We start from the raw sequence: 18,275 nt of genomic DNA on the forward strand, positions 1-18,275 counted from the left end.
TATTCCTTCGTGATCAATGTTCAGTAACTACCAACGACTGTCTCTTGTTCTCCCATTCAAACGCTCTCTATTCCGCTCATTCATTCATTCATTCATTCATGTGTACCTGGGCATCTACCCAAGTGATGAAGCATATCACAGACGGAGGCTAGGCAGCGCTACAGCTCTAGATCAGTGGCTAAGGCATCGTCATGTGCCTAAACTCGCCCGCATTGTACATGCTGTACAATGTACAGAGTGCCCAGCCAATCAGATGCTTGGCGTTTGCCCCGCCATTAGACACCTCGAGGACCCCCGATTAAAAAAACAATTTTGTGCAGAAGCCTTCTTTCTACGCCCATGTACTGATATAGTATTCTACATCCCTCAGTCTCAACAGCATCGATTCTGCATTTCTTCCCATTTGAAAGGCAAGACAACTGGTTCTACATAGACCGCGTTTCTTCACAGTCGGCGAGCTGGTAACAGACTCGATATGGGACGGTCCTAGTGACCAGACACATCCTTCAGCCTTACACTACATTCTGGATAGTCTGGATCGCCCGGCGACATTCTGAAACGCCACAGCACTACTGGTTTCATTACAGCCTTCCGCGTTCCTGTTGTCGTATACTCGCTGATGTCACCCTCCGCCTTGACAACCGTGCAGCTTGCACGGGTTCCTACCGGCCACTCTCTGAAACCTATCCTCAAATCTTCCTCCTCAATCCTCGGTATCAGACGCTCAAGGGATGACGCCGGCCTCGATGACCACGACGACGGCGAAGGCGATGATGCGAGCAGTATGGATGGACCCCACAGCCCGCAGAGAAAGCGTGCGCGCGTAGAGTTCGACCTGGAGAATATCGAAGTACACGAAGTTGGCGCTCGGTCTGTGGAAGAAATAAGGAGAGAGATTCGAGATGCCTTAGATCACCACGCCCAGGGCCATGATGAAGACTATGATGTCTTGAAGCAGACATTGCAAGGAAAGTCAGCGCTGTATCACGACAACGGAGACGAAGACGAAGACGATGCTCCCGATCCAGTTGCAATGGCAAAGCAGCGCCAAGAGCTCAAGGGCTATTTCATTGCCCTCACGGCCTTCGCACCCCGCCTTGGAAGATCGTGTGATGGCCTGATCAGGAATGTTCTCCAGTGCCAGTGGCTCGGCCGGGATGACCAGTTTGCTAAGATCTATATTCATTTCCTTGCCGCTTTAGTCAGCGCTCAAGGGCCTCGTCTCACCCAGGTTCTCTCTATGATTGCAGAGAAATTCTCCAGTTCTCGGCCTTCGGAATGGGCTGTTGAAGGCTGGTCTCCGGTTCCGCGTGAAGTCGCACAAGAGAGGCTTCACGTAGCTCTCCGCTATATTCTGAGCCTATTCCCAGCTGCTGAGTCTGTGCTCGAGCCCATCTTGGCTAGCAAATATCCTTTCCATGAAGAACCGAAACGAACTCACTTGGCCTACGTTGATAATCTCCTCCGGCTTCGTCAATATAGTCCTGGGCTTAGACACGATATAATGGACCTCATCATCAGTCGGCTTGTCAAAATTGATGTGGAGATGCAAATGGATCTCGACGACATGGATGACAAGCTCACAGCTATGGTTGGCATGGCTTTGAAGTCCGCCCAGGAACACGATGATCAAGACGAGGACTCTGACGACAGTGACAATGAATCAGTCTCTAGCGCAGAGTCCGAAGACGAAGAATACAATCGCGTCAAGACAGCCAAAGAGAACATTGAGAAGATGGATGCAATTTTGGATACCCTGTTTGACCTCTACACTCCCATGTTTGCAGATCCTCACTCCCAGGGAGCTATGGATGTGTTTGAAGACTTATTGGCTGAATTCTCAAATCTCATCCTTCCCACTATCAAGTCGCGGCATACTCAATTCCTCATATTTCACTTCGGCCAACAATCAGATAGGCTCATCGATGCGTTCTGCGGCACCTGTATCAACATAGCTTTCGAATCTCAACGCCCCCTTGTATTACGACAGTCGGCTTGTGCATACCTTGCCAGTTTTGTTGCTAGAGGCGCACACGTTCCAGGCCACATCGTTGTTAATATTTTCGAAGTGCTTGGCTACCATTTAGACGAAATGCGCGCTGTTTATGAAACATCGTGTCGGGGCCCTGATGTGCGTCGGTACGCGCCATTTTATGCACTAATGCAAGCGTTAATGTACGTCTTCTGCTTCAGGTGGCAGGATCTTATAAGATCTACCCCGGATGATGTTGATCGGGAAGAACCACTGTCGTATTTAGACCAGGACATCGAGTGGGTGCCAGAAATAAAGGACATCATGAGGCGTAATATCTACTCGGTGCTTAATCCTATGAAGGTGTGTTCTCCCGTCATCGTGGACCAGTTCGCCAAGCTTGCGCATCACTTCCGGTTCATGTACGTCTATCCTCTCATTGAATCGAATAAGCGACTTCGGCTCTCCCAATTCTCTGCTGGTGCCTACTCAAACGGTGGCGGGTTACGAGACTTAGCCTTCGATGTGAATGACGAGAGTTGGCAACAGCTTGGTTCTTATTTCCCATTCGATCCTTACCAGTTACCGAAGAGTAAGCGTTGGGTTGATGATGATTACCTGCCATGGCGACCTATTCCCGGCCTAAACCCAGAGTATGAGGATGACAGCGACGAAGAAGAACTGGACGAGGATGAAGAAATAGATGAAGACACAGCGACTGAGGAGGGCATAGGAGAACATGATTAGCACATTTTGTCATGATATATGATGCATTGGGTGGTGTTTTACAGGCGTTTTGTGGAAATGGCTGGCTAGCTACTAGGATTTGCTTGGAGTTGGGGATGTAACGAAAACGATTGACCATGTTTTGACGAAGCACACTGGTCTGGTTTCTCTGTACTGAGTTCTATGTAAAACCCGATTGTTGGTCTACAAAAGTCAGCGTATGTGAATTCTTGCGTCTTCTTTAAGTGCGCCACAGTTCGAATTTCCTAGTGTCATGCACCTACGAATCAGCGTCGATAGGTATCTTCGCATTACATTGGCCCGCTGTGCCCCAGCTGTGGTTTAACATTCCTCCAATTTTGTATTATTTTTTTTCCGGCGTGACTCTTCTATGCAATTATTACATACCTAGCAGTCACTTCCGTAAAAGTGGCCAGGCTTCAGTCAATCCATGCATGACCCGGCGTTCATTATCTAGAGCTTACGTCATCTTCAAAAGATTCCATCTAGGCTGACAACAGTTTCAGTTAGAGTTCACATACAGGGTTTCTTTGAGCACAACATTGAAAAATAAACTTTTGAGCTGTCTCGGCAATTGAAATCATAACAGTCAATTGAATAACTCAGATTACAGCGAGGATAGATAATAGGTTTCAAGCAAAAAGTGATTATAATGTCTGATCCACAGCCTGACTTGGCAAGGTGAGCAGATCGGAGCGTCTTATATTTTCCCCCCTCTTTTTCATGATGTCGGAGGCTGTGAGTTGCTTGATGAAGACTTTTCAACGAGCTGCAAGGACCAAAGCCTAATCCTTCTCACTAGATGTAACTTGCTAACTCCCTATTTCGAACTAGACCATCGTTTTCTGGGTATTGGAAACGCTCTAAAGACCAACAAGCGGCCTCGAATCTCACCTTCGTCTCGAGCAAACTAGGTCAACCATCAGGTACAATTTTTAACTATCTTCAATAAACCCTCAGTACGTATCGATCAGCTATGGCTGAAGGGAAGGGATAAAGCAAATTGAAGACGTGCCACCGGGGCCTATCACTGGGCATTATAGCTGTGTACCTAGTTGGATATCAAATCGGGTTTTCCTAATACCACTCTTTTCGAACGAATGGAGACTAATATCCCCCCTTTATCTAAGACAAAGGCGAAAATGATCCTCAGACGGAACCTCAAAGTGAGGCCAAGGCCAAAGCGCGCCGACAACAGGTCAGGAATGCTCAGCGCCAGCATCGCCAGCGAAAGGCAAACTACACCAAGCAGCTCGAGAAGGACGTTACGAAACTGCGCGACGATATCGCTCGCGTCGAGGAGGAGCTTGAGGCTCTGAGACGTCAGAACGGTGTCGTGAAGTCTCAACTTGCTGGTCGGGAAAATGCTGCCGGGGCTGTTGACGTGGCTCCATCGACGAACATCATGGTGAACAACATGGCGTTTTCAACGTCCCTCGCGCCGAACTATACCGTCTCTCTCGACATGTCTGAGGACCTGGGCACCCCGACGTACCAGATCAGCCGCCCCTCGTCTTCATTGCCCGACACGACGAGCAGTAGCCTGGCTAAGTATTCGCATGCGACCGAAACCGTGAGTGGCACCACTCCCGCGTCAACGGTGGGCACGAGTGTGGAGGACGTTGCGGCCATGGAGTCGACGTTGTCGGAGGACCAGATCGATCGGGTGATTAATTTCATTCTAGCGTACGCATCTCCTTTTCTTATGACTCTTCTCTTTCACACTACCTCTCGCGCACCCCCCCCCCCCCCCCCCCGGTACCCATCACATCTGCTTTCCCAGATACACAACGTACCGCATCGTACCCAAAGAAAGGAGAAAAACAAAAGAAAAAAGCTGGAGGGACAACTCCTGACACTACGTATTGAGAACGCCAATCTGACCCCGACATCTAGACTGGAGCATTGCTGCTGGAATCACATTCCACAAACCTGCTTCGAGCACCACCACCACCACCACCATCACGACTCCCCACAAGAGCCGCCACATCCCGAAGAGATGTGCATGAACAAAGGCCTAAACGGCCACACTCTCATGGCCACGACCCTCGCGCTGCAAAGCGCGCCAAACACCGTCTTCGAGCACATGAGCGAATCCCCATCCGCTCACCCATCACCAACAGCCGCAGGAGACCACCAACTAGCCTGGTCCACGCGCGCCCTCACCTTGACAAACCTGCGCCGTCTAGCGCGCACGCTCAATCCATCCGACTCCGAGCTGGCGCCGGTGCAAGCCTGGTTCGAGCTCGCGTCGCTGTACGGCGTAGACACCGCGACCAACGCCGCCGTTCTCGAGAACATCAGGCGCGAGCTCGTCGGGAAGGTGCGCTGCGTAGTCTACGGGGCCGCGGTGAAGCGAGGCGTCTTCGAGGACGCGCTGAAGAAGGTCGTCGGGTTTTTGCCGCGGTCTTGGGATGGTGCGGGGATTGCGTACTTGGATGAGGAGGAGGACGATATGGATGTGATGATGATGATGATGGAAATGGGTGATGACGATGAAGGTGAGGATGATTACGATGGGATGATGGCTATGGGAATGGGAATGAACATGGGGATGGCGATGGGGAGAGGGATGGGGATAGGCCAAGGGGCAGAAGAGGATATGAGTGCGAGGGTATTGAGTCCCCAAGGGAATTGATGATTAATAAACAAAAAAAAAAAAAAAAAGTTTTCCCCGTGGATGATCAACATATGAGAAAACGAGAAGGATCATCCACGCCCATCTCATTAGTCTACTACTACAACTACATGGTAAGATATAGTATCAGGAAAATATAAAAGAAGCATCGGTAGGATAGAATAGTGAGGTACAAATCTAGCCATTATGGGTAATCTAGCATACTTGTACTATGTTTCTACTTTCGTAACGTACAGGTAAGGTAGTAAGTATACCATTGTTGTATAGCTTTTTTGCTTGTTTAGTTGATAATTCTAAAGGAGTCCTTTGGCTAATGTTATACATTGACACTGAGTCACCCAAGCCCATAACGCCTTACAATGCCTTAACGATGCTTTTGTCATCAAACAGGTCCTTGAGGAGACTCTCTATGCACGCCCCAACATCCAGCGCGCCCATAGCGTACGTGGATTCGTAGGCATAAATGCTAAGCTGGCCAAAGAAGGGCCGCAAAATCTTAACAATAAGCTCATCCCTCCTGTCGACCGTGAGTTCATCGTTGATCCCACCCGGTCCTAAGAGAGGTCGCCGCTGTCCCGAGCCACCCGAGGCGATCATCGCGGCAGACTCCTGAGGCAACCCTGAGCTGGCGAGGGTGTTTCCTAGCTCTTCCGATATTTCATCCACTAACGCGATTGGTTGGTAGGTAGCCGAGCGGTATATGGCATCTATGGTATCTGTGATAAATAGCCATTCATGCAGCTGAAAATCATCAGGCGCTGCAGCAACCAAGACATCTAGCAGCTTGCATGCATGGAGAATGGACACATTACTATACGTATCCGAAGAAGAACTATTGTCAGGGGCCACGACAGACGAGATAGCAGCATGCAGCTCCGAGTTGACAATCGGCCAGATAGGGGCTAAGTGGACGGTTGATGTCCGTAGCACCATAGCGCGGAGTACCATATAGATGTCAGCTCTCGTGGTCGACGAGGGTGAAGACGTCGCAGTTGCCGCCAAAAGTTCAACAAGACGGTCCAGAATTGCTGATAGATCTGGTACGAATGTGTCCGTCTCACACGCTAGGATTAAAGTTGCGATACGACGAAGATTCAGCTGAGTTTTGCGGTCGGCCTCAAGCCTTGCGGAAGTTGCACCAACCCCAAAAACGATTCCTGCTGTTGTAGGGGATGAGATGCGACTTAAAATTTCAGTCATACGATCTTTGTCCGTAACCGTCCAAAGCTTCAGGAGTGGTAGCCAGTCAGTCTGTACAAGAGCAGCAGGCGAGGCGAAAAATCTAGGATCATTGAACGCATCGCTTACATCCTTCTTCCAGGTTTTCTGGTTGCTCGGAAGCCTCGTAAGTTCCCGGAGAAGGGTTAATGTGGTTCTTGTAACAGTATCCGGGAAACTTTTTGAGCGAATAGCTGGCCCGATAAGACTAGTAGATATTGCCTGTGCGGCGCTCAAGACACGGTCCGATTCCACTAGGATCTTCGGAAGATTCGGTACGATTCTAGACAGAATACCAACAACGTCATCTGCTCTTTCAGAGGGAGTCCTGTTTTTGTTTTCTACGTCTACGTCGGGGCCTGACAGCCCATCAGCGAAAGACGAAGGTCTTGTTGTAAAAAGAGCTGTCAAGAGTCTGAGGAAGAGGTCCTAATCGCTGTTAGTAAGGCTCTAGAACACTAAAGAAAGACAGATAACTTACCCCGAGTTCTCGCCTCATCTTACGCTGCTCCCCAAAGTTTGTGTTGTCTACTTTCTCGCCTAGTATGGCGGCGAATTCTAGCAGACTAGGTAGTGTTTGCCTGTGTGGAAAAGGATTGCCAAGGAGATCTTTTAAGAAAACCATGCAGTCTTGCCAGATTTCGTCCATCGCATCATCCTCAAGTGATCGTGCGTAATCGACCAAAAATATGACCAAATCCGTGTCTTGCAATGACACAGTCATGGTCGATTTCCTTGAGGGCTCCAATGCACTAGGGTTCGTGCGGCTATATATCGCATTAAAGATAGCTGGGATCGTATGCTGGGGACGAGAACCGTCCAGTGCAGGAAGGAGGTTGAAAACTTCTTCGGATTGCTTCGCAATACTTGATGTCTCTAATACTGAGCGCCAGATATCAATTACTGTCTCGAGGCATTCCAAAGCCTCAGCGGTGAAGGCGTGTTCAAGTAAACGTCTTGCGCGGTTACGCATCCGGAGAGATGTATATTTAAATGAAGATGTTGAGTCAGTGTCAATGTGATTTGCCTCGCGGCCTTGACCCCAGGACCAAATTTTGAAACACATTCGAACAGCATCTTGGAACGCAAGGAGTACGGTGAGTCTATCATTTGCAGTGGCACTGCGGGACTGCGGTGCGTCCGAATTGAAAACACCGGACACCATGTTCCCGAAGAAGCCTTGTGGATGATCGGGGCTCTTAACTACCTGAGCTCTAGACTCTTCCATGAGTAGTTGGTCATGGGCTTTGGCTAGTACTTGTTCGAGCGCGTTTAATAGCGATATGAGCGTAGATTCGGGGGCACTCGTGCTAGAAGGGCTTCCGCTCTGGTTGAACATCCTTTGGAGGCCATCGAAAGTCTGATCAATCTGACCACATAGAGTCTCGACCAGAGGAATTAGTACCTGAAATATGGTATTTGAATAAAGTGGTAGACTTTCGGTCAAAAATCCCACCCAGCTATCTAGGACAGAACGGCTATTTGACGAACTGAGCCCCGCTTGTATGCATTTAAGAAGTGAAGGCGGCGGCGATGAATGCTCCGCAATGCGTTCTATCGAGGCAGGAGGTCCTCGCATACTGCCTGACGGATAAGTTAACGCACGCTTTTCTCCGGTCGGGGAACTTGGTTTCTCTGCTGGCGATGCGTCCCGGAGTCTGAGGGAGGCAAAAACCACATCCAATAGAAGAACTTGTATGTATGGATCAGGAAGCTCTAGTGACTGACTAAGTCGATCGATTAGGCCTGTCTCTAGTTTAAGGGAGGAAAGCACTTCAGCATAAGGGTTTAGGAGGATTTGGTGCAGTAGTGTAAGGGCACTGCGGTGAAGCTGGGCTGCACGAATCTGCGTTCCTTTATCCTCAGGAATTTTATTCCCCGCCACGCAACGCAGGCAAACGTGCACGAAAAACTCTTGAAGTGAGGCATCACCTTCAGAGCCGACTGTGAATCGTTAGTTCAGCTGCATGATTTCTATTTCAGCAAAGAGCTCACTGATGTCTGGTAGACGCTGCCCGGGCGCGTCGATGATCCTAGTGGCCAAGACACCCCAAAGGGCGTCTGGTGCCCATCGAAGAACATTAGATAATGCACGGATATAGTACAAGCCGAGGTCAAGTTCGTCTTCGGTGGAAAAGCTGGTTGACGAATTCGATGCGGCATGACTCATAGTCTTCGGAAGGTTATGAAGAAACTGAAGTTCCGAAAATTTCGTTACAAAGACTAAAAAGAGTCTAGCAGAACGTTAGCAAACCCGTGAGACTCTAGGTGTGAGCATTTTTACGAACTTTTCAATGCCAATTACGTTATTAAGCCAGTGTTTTATCACCATGAATAGCTGGGTTTTCTCATCGAGTAGGGCGTCGAGCATAAGAAATAGGGGTCTCGTCAGGATGAGCTCGTAGTAATCCATACCAGATAATCGAGGAGGATTTGGGAACTCTCCCATTGGCGTTTTAGGAGCTCTTCGGTCGGAATACGAGGCATTGTCTTGTAAGGTGTGAGACCACAGAAGACAAAAGGTTCGACCTGGGTCAGCTGCACGAGCTGCAAGCATCCCAGCCGTATCGTTCTCTAGCATGATGTTTGCTATTGCTGCTTCAATATCACGATTGGAAACGGAAAGGGCTGTTTGGAGTTGCCACAAACACCTCACAGCTTCGACATGATATTTTGGCTCTGCAACTGATAAAAAGCGCCATGCGTGACGTACTAAAGGGTCTACTAACTCGGATAATGCGTGCATTGGGATCAGGTCGCTATAGTAAAGTTGTGTTGAAAGCGATAGAACAGATTTAAAGGAGACAAAAGGTATTGGAGAATGTGCAAGTTGAGCTTGCATTGAAGCGAGCAACCTTTCTGTGTCGAGAACATTTTTGGGCGATGTCTTTGATAGCAATAGGACCAGTAGACGGCTTCGTATAGACACATCAGCCAGATGATTTGGGGATGTAAAGCTGCTGCAGACTAAGCTACAAGCTTTCTGTACTAGGAGATCCCCTATTCTTGGTGCTGAGAGTGGAATAGAACCAGCCTCCACATTTCCTTGCTCAGATACATAGAATCGTCTGATCTTCTGTATCAATTCACCGTTTGATATGGGAGCTAGAATGGGAGTTTCACTCAATATGTGTGAGTTTTGGTGTGAGGTAACTGAAAAAGTGCGCTCTGGGACAAGTTGAATCATGTTCATAACAATTTCGAGTGCCTGGGATATGATAGGACTGATCTCGCTCTCCAGGGGGGACTGTGACTCTTCACGTTGTCCGCTAACATCTACAATTGCAAGGCCGAATAACGCAACGAGAGGAGCATGAAGGGTGACCATTTCCTCTTCTCGTATGTTGAAGTGAGTCATGATGAATTGAACAAGCGTCAATTTTTCGATACGCTCCGATACCAAAAGATTCCCTGGACCTATAGCTTGAGCTATGAGCTCTGCAAGTTCGCCATATATCAGGCCACTCTCTACACCATCAAAAAATACGCTGGCGCTACGAAGAACTTCGTTGAAGGCGGCCTTATCTGTAGTCTTCGATCCGAAATCGCGCACGCTCATAATGACAGGGAGGAATATTTCGGGTACAACAAGACCACCGATCTCCCATCTGTCCATTAGAGATAGACAAATTCGATACGGTTTTGCTTTTTCTGCAACATCACTATTAGACGAACTTTTGATCATGGACATTAAGGCGTCTATCAGCAGTTGAAGCCCGAATTCTTCAAAGTAGCTTGTTCTTGAAGCTAAGTATCCATGGTAGTTCTCGGCTGGGGATGTAGGCGACTCTGGACCATTTTCTTGGTCTTGAGGAGGTTGCTCGGGCCCAAGGAACCAGGCCCAGAGTCTCCGATTTAGGCTCATGTCTCGCCTCGTAACAACCCCCGCAGCCGCGCGAAGAAGCAGCTCTAAGTCGCCCGGCTTCACACGTTTTTGAAGCACTTTGGAATGCAAGGGTAAATTGGCTACGAGAAGATCAAGAAAGCCTCGTTGAATCAAGAGTTGCTCATCCCTAAGGCCTGCAGCAAAACATCTCAAGAGTAAACCAGGCTCCGGAGAAGTTACCATACTCGACAGTGCGGCTGTCAAATTGAGGCTCTCCGTTTCTTCACTATTCTTAGATGAAAGTCCAGGCTCGGAATTTAGCGGTTGTCCAAGTTGGGGCAAATTTCGGGTTAGGTATGCTAGCGCACCTGGACGCCGGCTTCCGCTCGTTATTGCAGCCAGAAAGAAACACTGCCAGAAAAAGTCGTCACCGGTCGAGTGTTTTTCTGTAAGAGGACGACTGTTAGGTGGCCGAATAACAGCCTTAAAGCTCTCGACTAGATGCAAAGTGCGATCGAAATCTTCACTTGTTTCATCCTCCAGACCCGGAAGAAGTGCCATTATAATAGATTTCAGGGCTGGGCGCAAGGCTAACGGCTCAACCTGGAGAAGGTGTTTCTCAAGTAAATCCAGGAACCGAGTTCGAACCGCCAAGGAAGCAAACGAAAGGGTCGGGGCCAAGCCCGAGAGGTATAACGGCAGATCTCTCGATAGTCCATGATCACCAATAACGGAAAAGATATATGCATATACTTCGATGGCCTTTTGGTGAACACCGGACGGGAGGGACGGGTTGAGACACTGAGAAAGACGCTTTGCGACTAGTGCTTTCGAAGGTATAGTTGTAATATTCGCTTGTCGGGCTTGCAGGGCCTAAAGAACGAGAGGTGTCAGTGCCCCGTCGACAGGCTCGCAAGGCGATGTAACAGGATAGAGCACCAACTTTGAGGAGCCTACTCAAGAAAGAAATGTAATCTGCCCATTCTTCCAAAGCCGTATCGAACAGCGCCAGGGCTCGCTCAACACCTGAAGCATATTTTCGGTAATGCTTGTCTTTGGGGAGGTCATCATCTAAGGAGCCGAACATCAGTATATGAACACTAACTGCAGTCAGCTTGCGGTCATCCCGTACCTGCACTGAGTTGATTCCGCCATTGTCGTAGGGTGGGAGTATTGCGCCCAGAGCTGTTGGGAGACATGGAACGTCGAGGACCGGGCTCGAGCGCCATATCTGGCTCAGGTATCAAGGTGGTACGGGTCGAAGAAACATGGAGTCGTGCTGGCAGCTGAAGAATAGGTCAAGGCGCATCGCTTTTTCCTTTCGCAAATGCGTCCTACGCAAGTTGTCTCGCGGCTCTCAAGGTGTCAAGGCTGAGAGACGAAACGCAACAGGGGACATACGTGTAAGTAACTACCTACCTACTGGGTACATACCTACAGTAGGTACCCTGGTGAAGATACATAAGTAGAAGGAGGATCGAGGCGCTAGACCGCGTAGCCGGTACCGCGTACTTAAGGAACCCCATTCACTGTAGATACCCACCTAGGTAAGTCGGTAGACTTTAGCCTACCTACATACCGTATGTGCCTAGCGAGGCGGTCTGATAAAAAACTGTCAGACTCAGCCCCCCCCCCCCACACCACCTATTCAACCACCCATTCAACCACCTGTTCAACCACCTGTTCAACCACCTGTTCAACCACCTACTCAACTACTAATTTAAAGCTATTTCCAATATAACTCGCCCGTCTATTCCTCCGCAAAGCTAATTAAAATATATAGATATACCTAAAAAAACGGAACTATTAACCTTAAAGAAGTTCCGTAATATAAATAACCTTCTATATATAAATAAAGCCCTATTTAAATATATTAAGGTTAACCCCTATATGGGCTATCATATATTTAAAGACCATCTATAACAATTTCACAATAATCCATTCTGTAAAGAAATTTATAGCCATTAGCCAGCCTTAATAAATAATTAGGTTAATTAATTAATTACATTTTTAAAAGCTAAAGGATATAAAGGGCGTATATTACCTTAGGTTAACCTTTATAATACCGCTAGCTTTAAATTTCCAATGCAAAAGGGACTACTAATAGCTTAAACAATTTAAAAATACTTAAATAAACGTAGTTAAAAGAAATGTACTATATATAACAAACATATCAGATATATACTGTGCCGGAATACTGTACGCACTATGGAGGGACATTATAAAGATATGTAAAATATGTGCCGATAAGGTTATATAACCTATAATAGCTGTTAGCCCATATATATCCCTACGTATATATATATTTTAATTTCATCTTTCCTTCCTTTCTTCTTTAGCTTAAAATCTTTATCTATAGCATTAATATAGCTATACCTTAAAACCCTAATTGTAATACTATTTTAAGCTCCTTCTTTTTATTAATAAATATTATATAAATATATTACCTATATTTAATTATTATTATTTATAATTTATAAATTAAACCTTTCTTTATTATTATATTCCGTATTTAATAATAAACGAATATAACTTTATAATAAACCTAATTGATAAAATTAAACCCTATACCCCTTAAAACTAAAAAAACCTTAATTAAAATAAATAACCTAAAATAATTTTAATAATTATTATTATATACCGCATTTAACATTCCTACAATTAATAAATAATTAACTTAAAACCCTATCCTTTTTATTAAAAAAAAAAACTAATATTAAATTTAAAAATAGCTTTTAAAACTTTTTAAACCTTAAACTAAAAGATATAACGCTTTTATTATTAAACCTTAATTTAAATAAAGGATTAATAAAACTACCCTAATTAATAAATAAAATAAATGCTATTAATTAAGCTACCTTAATATAATAATTATAAAATTAAATTATTGCTCTTTAAGCTTAAATAAAAAAAGATAGCTTAACCTTAACGTTATAAAAAGATATAGTTAAAAGTACCTTTAGTAAAATTAACTTTAAGCTAATTAATATAGTTATATAAACTATTTTTAAAATAATTAGCCCGGTAGGTAACCTTATAAGCCTAAACTTAAAATATATAAAAAAGGTTAAAACCTATAAAATTAATCCGGGTACCTTTTTTAAAAATAAGGATTTATTTAATAATTAATTAGGAAAGTTAACTAATAAACTTAAAAAAAACGTAATAATATACTATATTAAAAAAAGCTAAATATATTATATTATATTCCTCTTAAAGAAGGATGTTAAAAAAGCAGTTAAAACTTATTTCTATTTTATTATCCAACTATATAGCAATTTAACCAAAGTGGTATAAACGTTAAAAACTGCTTATTATAACCTAAATTAAGCTACCTAGGTATAAAACGCCTTAAATAAATTCTACTTTAAGCTGGGCTCCAATATTTACCAATTTATTTTTCGATTTAATAATTTAACATTAAAGTTAAAATTATTTAAATCTAAATAGTTTTAATTTTTATAGAAATATATAAGCCTTAACCTTAAAACTAAAGTATTTAAAGCTAATATTAACCTATTAATACTATATAAACACTTTTATAATAAAGTAATAAAAGTAATATATAACTATAATTATTATTATAATTATTAAAAGAAAAAATAAACTATTAACTCCATTAATTATAACTTTAATAATAAAAAGAATATAAATAAAGGAAATATTATAATAAAGCTTAAAGAAATAAAGCTTTTAAAGGAAAAGAAGAAGACTTATTAGGAAAATAATACCTACTTTAACTATAGTAAAATAAAATACTATATTATAAACTATTTTAAAAAGAGTAAAAATATAGCTTAAATATAAAACAAAGAAAGTAAAGAAAAGCTTATTAACTTCTTTTTTATTAAATTTAAATCGGAAAATTAGCTAAATTGCTAAAAGATTCCTTAATAATTTATAAACTATCCTTAACCTATATAAAAAGTAATCGAAATATTATTCGATTTATATACTTCGTTTAAATATAAATAAATAATTTTAAAATAAAAGCTATTATATTATATAATATTAAAGCTTAAATGTATTTAATAATTAATTATAAATTAGCTTATTATATTAACTATTAATTAAAAGCTAGGTTAACTACCTTAAAATGATTATAATAATTAAATAATTATTAAGGATAACCTATTAATATAATTAACTAATACCTTATTACTACTTTAAAAGTAAATAAATAAAGGTTTAAAGATTAAACCTTTTAAATTATTAATATAGGATATAACGTTATAATTAATTTAAAATAGCTAATTAAAAATAAGGTTACCTTAAATTATACCTATTATATATTATATTAATTAAAAGATTTATTCCCCTTTGCTTTATTTTTACCTATAATTAAAATTGTATAAAAGTCCCTTAACAATTAATAAGTTAACCCTATTATTTAATAGGATACTAATTAAAAGGATACCGCTTTAAAAAAGAAATATATTATATTAAAGTAATTAGCTATACATTTTTAAAAAAACACCTAACCTAAAAACCTAAAGATAAAGCAATCTTAAAATAAAAGGATTATTTAATAACTTATTAAAAAAACTGAGTAAAACCCTAAATAGAAATAATAAAAGAAAAGGGTACTTCTAAATAAACTAATACTTATTAAATTTATTAAAGCGGCCTTAAAAGTAGCTATAATAATATTAAAAAAGACTTAAAAGACCTTTAATAATAAGTATATTCCCTTCCTATAAAATAAAAATTCTAAATATATTAAGTTAATTTATTACTTAATCCTTAAGGAGCTAACCTATTTAAAAAGGTTCTTTTTAAAAGTGGAAATTAATAAATTACCCTTATTATAATTAAAATATAATATAATCCTTAAAACTATTATTAATAACCCTTTAAATAGCCCCCTTTAATATTAAATTCTAATTTAATACCTATTATTAAAAAAAGAAGTAATAGATAAATTATTAACTTATAGCTTTATTAAACCTTATATAAAAGTAAATACCTCCTTTATCCTTTTTACCTTTAAATTAAATTTAATTAAAAAATAGTTTTATATTAATTATTAATAAAGGAATAAATATTTAAAGAATTATATTATTTTAATATTAAACTTAAATAGCATTATATATAATAGTTAAAAAGTTAAACGTTATATTAAGCTTAATATTATTAAAGCTTTTTATAAATTAAGGATAGCTTTAAAATCCTAACATTTAATAACATTTTAAACCTAATAAAAAATGTTCTAATAATTAATTTTACCCTTTAAATTAAAGATTAACCCCGCCTAATAATAAAACTTCATTAATTCCTAACTATATAAATTATTTAACCTTTTTATTAATACTTATATTAATAATGTTTTAATATTTATAAATAATAAAAAAGAATATTAGAAATAATATAAGGAGGTAATATATTGCTTTTATAATATTAAGCTTTAAGAAAATATAAAAAAATCCTACTTTAATATAACCTTTATAGATTATTTAGGTATAATTTTAAAAGCTAAATAGGATATCTAAATAAACCTTAAAAAGATAAATGCTATTATTAATTAGAAATTTAAAGATTTAACTAATATTTAAGCTATTTATTTATTTTTAAAGCTATATAACTTTGTTTAAATATTTATATATTATATTAATAATATAGCAAAACCTTTAAACTATTTATTTAAAAAGGGTATACTATTCGAAATAAGTAATAAATAATAAAAAGCTTTCGAATTAATAAAGAAGCTAACTTATAAAGCATTAATATTAACCTTCTTTTAACTTAGCTAACCTATTAAAATTAAAACCAATACCTTTTAAAATATTATTAATAAAGCTATTTAATAATAATAAAAAGATAGTATTTAAAAGCTTATAAAATACTTTTTAAAAACTATATTACTAATTAAGCAAATTTATTTTATATAGAATAAAGAACTATTAATTATAATTTAAACTATAAAGTATAATTGCTTAAAGCTATTAAATATAAAGTTTTTTATAATAATTAACCATTAAGCCTTATTATATTTTATTATTAAAAAAGTCCTTTTTATAAAATAAGTAAAATAGGTAAACTTTTTATTTAACTTTAACATTATCTTTTAATATTAGTTTAATTAAAAGAATATAATAGTTAATATATTATCCTATAAAACAATTAATTTATTAATTGTTAAAGCTTATAAAGCTAAAGAACGGAATATAACCTTAATCCTATTTAAAGCTTTAAAAGGGCTGGTAATAGCTATAGAAAAGGAAGCAATAGTACTATATAGCTCCAACCTAATAGATTTAATCTAATAAAAAAACGAAAAATAAGGTCTAGGATATAAAAACTATCGGTTAATCATTTTAAAATAAACCTTTAACCTAAAGATTTATCTTTAGATAACCCTAATTAAAAAAGCCTACTATTTAATAATTGCTATTTACCCTAAATAAAATAAATGCATTAAAATAATTAAATAGGATTATTATTAACCCTTATTAAAATAAGATATTTAAATATATATTTATAATTATTATAATTATTAGCGGAATAAAGTTCCTTAAAATAAAATACTTAAACTATTATACTTATTATTAATCCTTATAGCTATTTAACGCTATATTATAATTAATAGGAAAAATATACCTTTAAATAAATATAGCTACAATTATATATAAGTATTTATTAATAAATTTAACTACTTATTAATTATAATACTTAATAAAAAAACAATATAGTAGAAAATATAATATATTAATATTATAAATATACCTATTATTTTTTAAATTTCTTAAAGGTATAAATTTTAAATAATATAGAACCTTTTATTTTATACTTTTTAATAAAGATTAATAAATTAACCTATATTAAATATTGGTATAAAAGTACCCTTTACCCTTAAATATAAAAAGTTATAAAGTTTATAAATTAAAAGCTAAACTAACAGTTATACTTTTATATTAATAAATATTAAAATAATTAAAGCCTTTATTTATCTATATTAAATTTTATATATAATACTTCTTAATATTTAATTATTAATATAGTACTATTAAAGGTCCTAATAAGAACTAATATAAGGAACCCTTTATTATTACTCTTATTAGATATTATTAAAAAAATAACACCTAAAAAGCTAACCTAACAATTAATATAATAAACCTATAAAGTATAAAAGGTAGCTTATAAAATAGTAAAAGCTATATAAAAAAGATAAGAAGTATAAATAAATAAAAAGCAATGCTTAATAGACTTTAATATAAAAGATAAGGTCTTCCTAAAGAAAAAGAGCTTTATAATTAATAGCTTAACTATTTAATTAAACTTTTAATAGGTTAAACCTTTTAAAATATTTAAAAAAAAAGAATATAGCTATATATTAAACCTTTTAAAGTTAATAAAAATAATTAACCTTTTTTATATAAATTGATTATATAAAGCGAATAAAAACCTATTACTTTAATAAACCTAACTGCCGTTAAAGCTTAAAAATATTAAAAAAGAACTAAAATAAAAAGTTAAATAGCTATTTAGGTTATAAATAATAGGGTATAATAAAATGCTATAATATTAAATTACTTAAAAAGGTTATAACCTTAATAATACTTAATACTTAATAAAGAATTTTAAAAATTTATTAATTAAAATATAAAAGTTTTATAAAAGATAACCTAATATATTAAAACTGCTTAAATAGTTAAACAAATAGATAAAAGCTATAGCAGCTAATAAATTTACTATTAACTACCCTAATAATAATGTTGCTGTATAAAATAGTACTATAATTAAACCTAAATGCTATAAATAATTCCTTAACCTATTTTACGCCCATATTTTAATTTTAATAAAGGAAAGTATAATAAACATATTAAATATATATTATACCGGAATATTATATATATTATAAAAGGATATTATAAAGA

At 38.5% G+C, this 18,275-nt stretch overlaps 3 protein-coding genes across 3 annotated transcripts; 2 read left to right on the forward strand and 1 right to left on the reverse strand.

The window, feature by feature from the left end:
* The first annotated feature begins 195 nt into the window (after positions 1 to 195).
* Positions 196 to 3,043, forward strand: F5B22DRAFT_615239 (RNA polymerase I-specific transcription initiation factor RRN3). The gene has a single exon (XM_047975523.1). It carries the CDS (start codon positions 620 to 622, stop codon positions 2,717 to 2,719), a length of 2,100 nt encoding a protein of 699 aa, XP_047828831.1. The 5' UTR covers positions 196 to 619; the 3' UTR covers positions 2,720 to 3,043.
* Positions 3,044 to 3,371: 328 nt separating this feature from the next.
* On the forward strand, positions 3,372 to 5,357 carry F5B22DRAFT_648648 (uncharacterized protein; the record flags this gene model as incomplete). The annotated part of the gene is made up of 4 exons (XM_047979046.1): positions 3,372 to 3,400; positions 3,554 to 3,645; positions 3,850 to 4,405; positions 4,616 to 5,357. The coding sequence occupies 4 exons, from the start codon at positions 3,372 to 3,374 to the stop codon at positions 5,355 to 5,357; spliced, it is 1,419 nt and encodes a 472-aa protein (XP_047828832.1).
* A 209-nt stretch (positions 5,358 to 5,566) lies between these two features.
* On the reverse strand, positions 5,567 to 11,893 carry F5B22DRAFT_615243 (putative regulator of reproduction dopa). Its single transcript, XM_047975524.1, has 6 exons — positions 11,534 to 11,893; positions 11,345 to 11,472; positions 8,864 to 11,274; positions 8,571 to 8,809; positions 7,057 to 8,519; positions 5,567 to 7,004 (listed from the first exon to the last, which is right to left on the reverse strand). Exons 1-6 carry the CDS (start codon positions 11,628 to 11,630, stop codon positions 5,712 to 5,714), a joined length of 5,631 nt encoding a protein of 1,876 aa, XP_047828833.1. The 5' UTR covers positions 11,631 to 11,893; the 3' UTR covers positions 5,567 to 5,711.
* Between the last annotated feature and the right edge of the window lie 6,382 nt (positions 11,894 to 18,275).

This window comes from Xylaria bambusicola, assembly GCF_022495145.1.
Source record: "Xylaria bambusicola strain CBS 139988 unplaced genomic scaffold F5B22scaffold_35, whole genome shotgun sequence".
Lineage (NCBI taxonomy): Eukaryota > Fungi > Ascomycota > Sordariomycetes > Xylariales > Xylariaceae > Xylaria > Xylaria bambusicola.

Coding starts and splice junctions, on each gene's coding strand:
- F5B22DRAFT_615239 (XM_047975523.1), top strand. CDS start 620: ATGTCACCCTCCGCCTTGACAACCGTGCAGCTTGCACGGGTTCCTACC.
- F5B22DRAFT_615243 (XM_047975524.1), bottom strand. CDS start 11,630: ATGGCGCTCGAGCCCGGTCCTCGACGTTCCATGTCTCCCAACAGCTCT. Junction 11,275..11,344: donor TCTTGAGTAGGCTCCTCAAA/GTTGGTGCTCTA, acceptor CTCGTTCTTTAG/GCCCTGCAAGCCCGACAAGC. Junction 8,810..8,863: donor AACGTAATTGGCATTGAAAA/GTTCGTAAAAAT, acceptor ACGTTCTGCTAG/ACTCTTTTTAGTCTTTGTAA.